Source organism: Penicillium citrinum, assembly GCF_028827155.1.
Source record: "Penicillium citrinum strain IBT 23319 chromosome Unknown utg000003l:1.0-4596430.0:1.0-4598250.0, whole genome shotgun sequence".
Lineage (NCBI taxonomy): Eukaryota > Fungi > Ascomycota > Eurotiomycetes > Eurotiales > Aspergillaceae > Penicillium > Penicillium citrinum.
This window is the reverse complement of record NW_026622688.1, coordinates 2,709,412-2,711,598: the sequence shown is the minus strand read 5'-3', so window position 1 is coordinate 2,711,598 and position 2,187 is coordinate 2,709,412. Positions and strand designations below refer to the sequence as shown.

Here is a 2,187-nt window from a genome sequence, read left to right as displayed (position 1 = left end):
ACCGGGTTCCGCCGGTGAATGAACGAAAGATGTCCAGATACAAAACGATCGGTCAGGAAAATTCGAAACCCTTCGCCTGCTTTGTTTTATCTGCCCATCACTCAGCGAAAAGGGTTTCGGAATCGAGGACCGGCCACAGGTGGAATTTCCTGCATGTCACCGTGGCAAGCTCGGTAAGACCAGTAACGTAGGTCAAGGGTCACAAATAGAAAAATGTTATTGAGAAACTCATCTCCATCGAGCACACTCATTTTGCAACTCAACTGAGAGGGTCTAATCCACAGTCAAACTTCTGACATAGGCCCCTCTTTCGACACCCGCACCCCCTCGAGCAGTCTGCGCTAATAAATCACATGTCTGAGAATATTTAGGCATTGCCGGCAGTGGCACCGCCGAGCATTCCCTTCACACGGTCAACCTGCTCGGGGGCGTAGCTGGGGGCCATGGAGCCAACGAAGAGGAAGAAGATCAAGGCAGCAGCACCAAATACCACGAACTTACGCTGGGCAGGGTGAGTGTTACCATACTCAGCCCAAGCGCGGTTGGCCGAACCAGTGTACTCGCGGATCTTGTCACCACCAAGCTTGTAGTAGACAAGGCCGATGAGAGCAATGGAGTAGCCGAAGAATTGAAGACCAGTGACGGGGGTGTTCCAGATGGCCATGGAGGCAGCCACAAGCAGGATATCCTTCAAAACACCACACAGAGTCATGACCAGGGAAGAAGTCTTGCCAATCAGGAAGACAACGGAGACGTTCAACAAGAAAGCCACCATGGCGTTGGCGAACAGAGTCGGCAAGCCAACGCCATAGATATGGTCCATGGTAACGTGGGGAACCTCCAGGAAAAGAGCTACGATACCGTTCATGACAGCACAGATGGGGGCGAAGTAGTAAAGAGAGACCATAGGGTCCATCTTGTACTCAGCAGAGCTGAGCAGGCGCTGCACCATAACCAGGCGAGTAGCCTCAAACACAATACCACCCAGTTGGAAGAGGAATCCAATGAGCTGGAACTGGATCTCACCGAAGGAGGCAATGACAACACCAAGAACGATTGCTGAAACGTTCATCAGGACCTTGTAGTTGACGGGAGCCATGCCCATACCCCAGGTAGCGAAGAGAACAGCAACGGGAGTGGTAGCCTATTGTTTGACAATCTCGTTAGCACAATGGCTTCAACGAAAAAAAGGAAAAAGCTGGCTGCTGAGTTCAAATTGAGCTTACCTTCAGCATCTGAATGAAGGCCACACTCAGGTAGAGATAGGTCATGTTACCGCAGATCAAACTCAGACTGAACATCAGACCGATGGGAACAATGGCGCGCAGATAAACGCGGCCAGTCATCTTCACGGTCTTACGGCCATCAAGGACGGTGGTAAATCGGGCCAGAATCTGGGTCATGATTGTCGCGAAGGTCAAATGCCATGTTGTGAGAACGATAGCTGCGAGAACGAGTTAGGAATTAGGACTTTGCGGACGAGACAATTGAATTGCATAGACATACGGAATCCTATCGAGCTCATCTGTTAGCAATCTTGTGACACACGTGGAGCAGGCGGAGGGGGAGGGGTGTTTCAACGGCGGAACTTACGGAAGTTGGCATAATCAAGGAGATGCTTGTTGAAGAGAATGACGGAAGAGCTCAGCGTGATCCAGACACTATCGCAAGGTATAATTAGCCTTTCGAAATCTCATGCCTTCGAGGATTGAAGCTGGGACATAGCTCCAAACTTCCAAAACTCACCTCACGTAGACAGCGGGGTGGAAGGTGGCCTTGGGAGCCTCTTGCTTCTCCGCCGAGGGACTAACGGTGGGCAGAGCCTGCTCGCGGGGCGAATCGCCGGAGGTGCGGACCTTCTCGCCTTCAGACATGGTGAACGCTCGAGTCTGATCGGAGATGAAGCGCTTGAATTCGAATGGACGAGGCCGAGAAAGGCTTCCTTGGCCAAAAGCGGAGGAAGCCACGAGGGGTGAGGAGGGAAAATTAAAGTAAGATCAGGAACACTATCCAAGTGTTAATTTGTGAGTTCCAGTTTTGCTGGTTCAAAACGAGAGTGAAGAGCGGTGGTGAACTCTGGTTGGACGTGAGGTCCCAAGGAACAGAAACAGAAGAGAAGGGGAAAAAAAAAAAGTAAACGCGCCAGAGTAGGAAACGAGTGTTGATAATGAAATGATGCTGGCAAAG

At 51.0% G+C, this 2,187-nt stretch overlaps 1 protein-coding gene across 1 annotated transcript; it reads right to left on the bottom strand.

Annotated features, from left to right (window-relative positions):
- Window positions 1-367: 367 nt before the first annotated feature.
- Window positions 368-1,874, bottom strand: glfB (uncharacterized protein; the record flags this gene model as incomplete). The annotated part of the gene is made up of 5 exons (XM_056643144.1): window positions 368-1,144; window positions 1,227-1,444; window positions 1,507-1,512; window positions 1,594-1,661; window positions 1,747-1,874. 5 exons carry the CDS (start codon window positions 1,872-1,874, stop codon window positions 368-370), a joined length of 1,197 nt encoding a protein of 398 aa, XP_056502556.1.
- Between the last annotated feature and the right edge of the window lie 313 nt (window positions 1,875-2,187).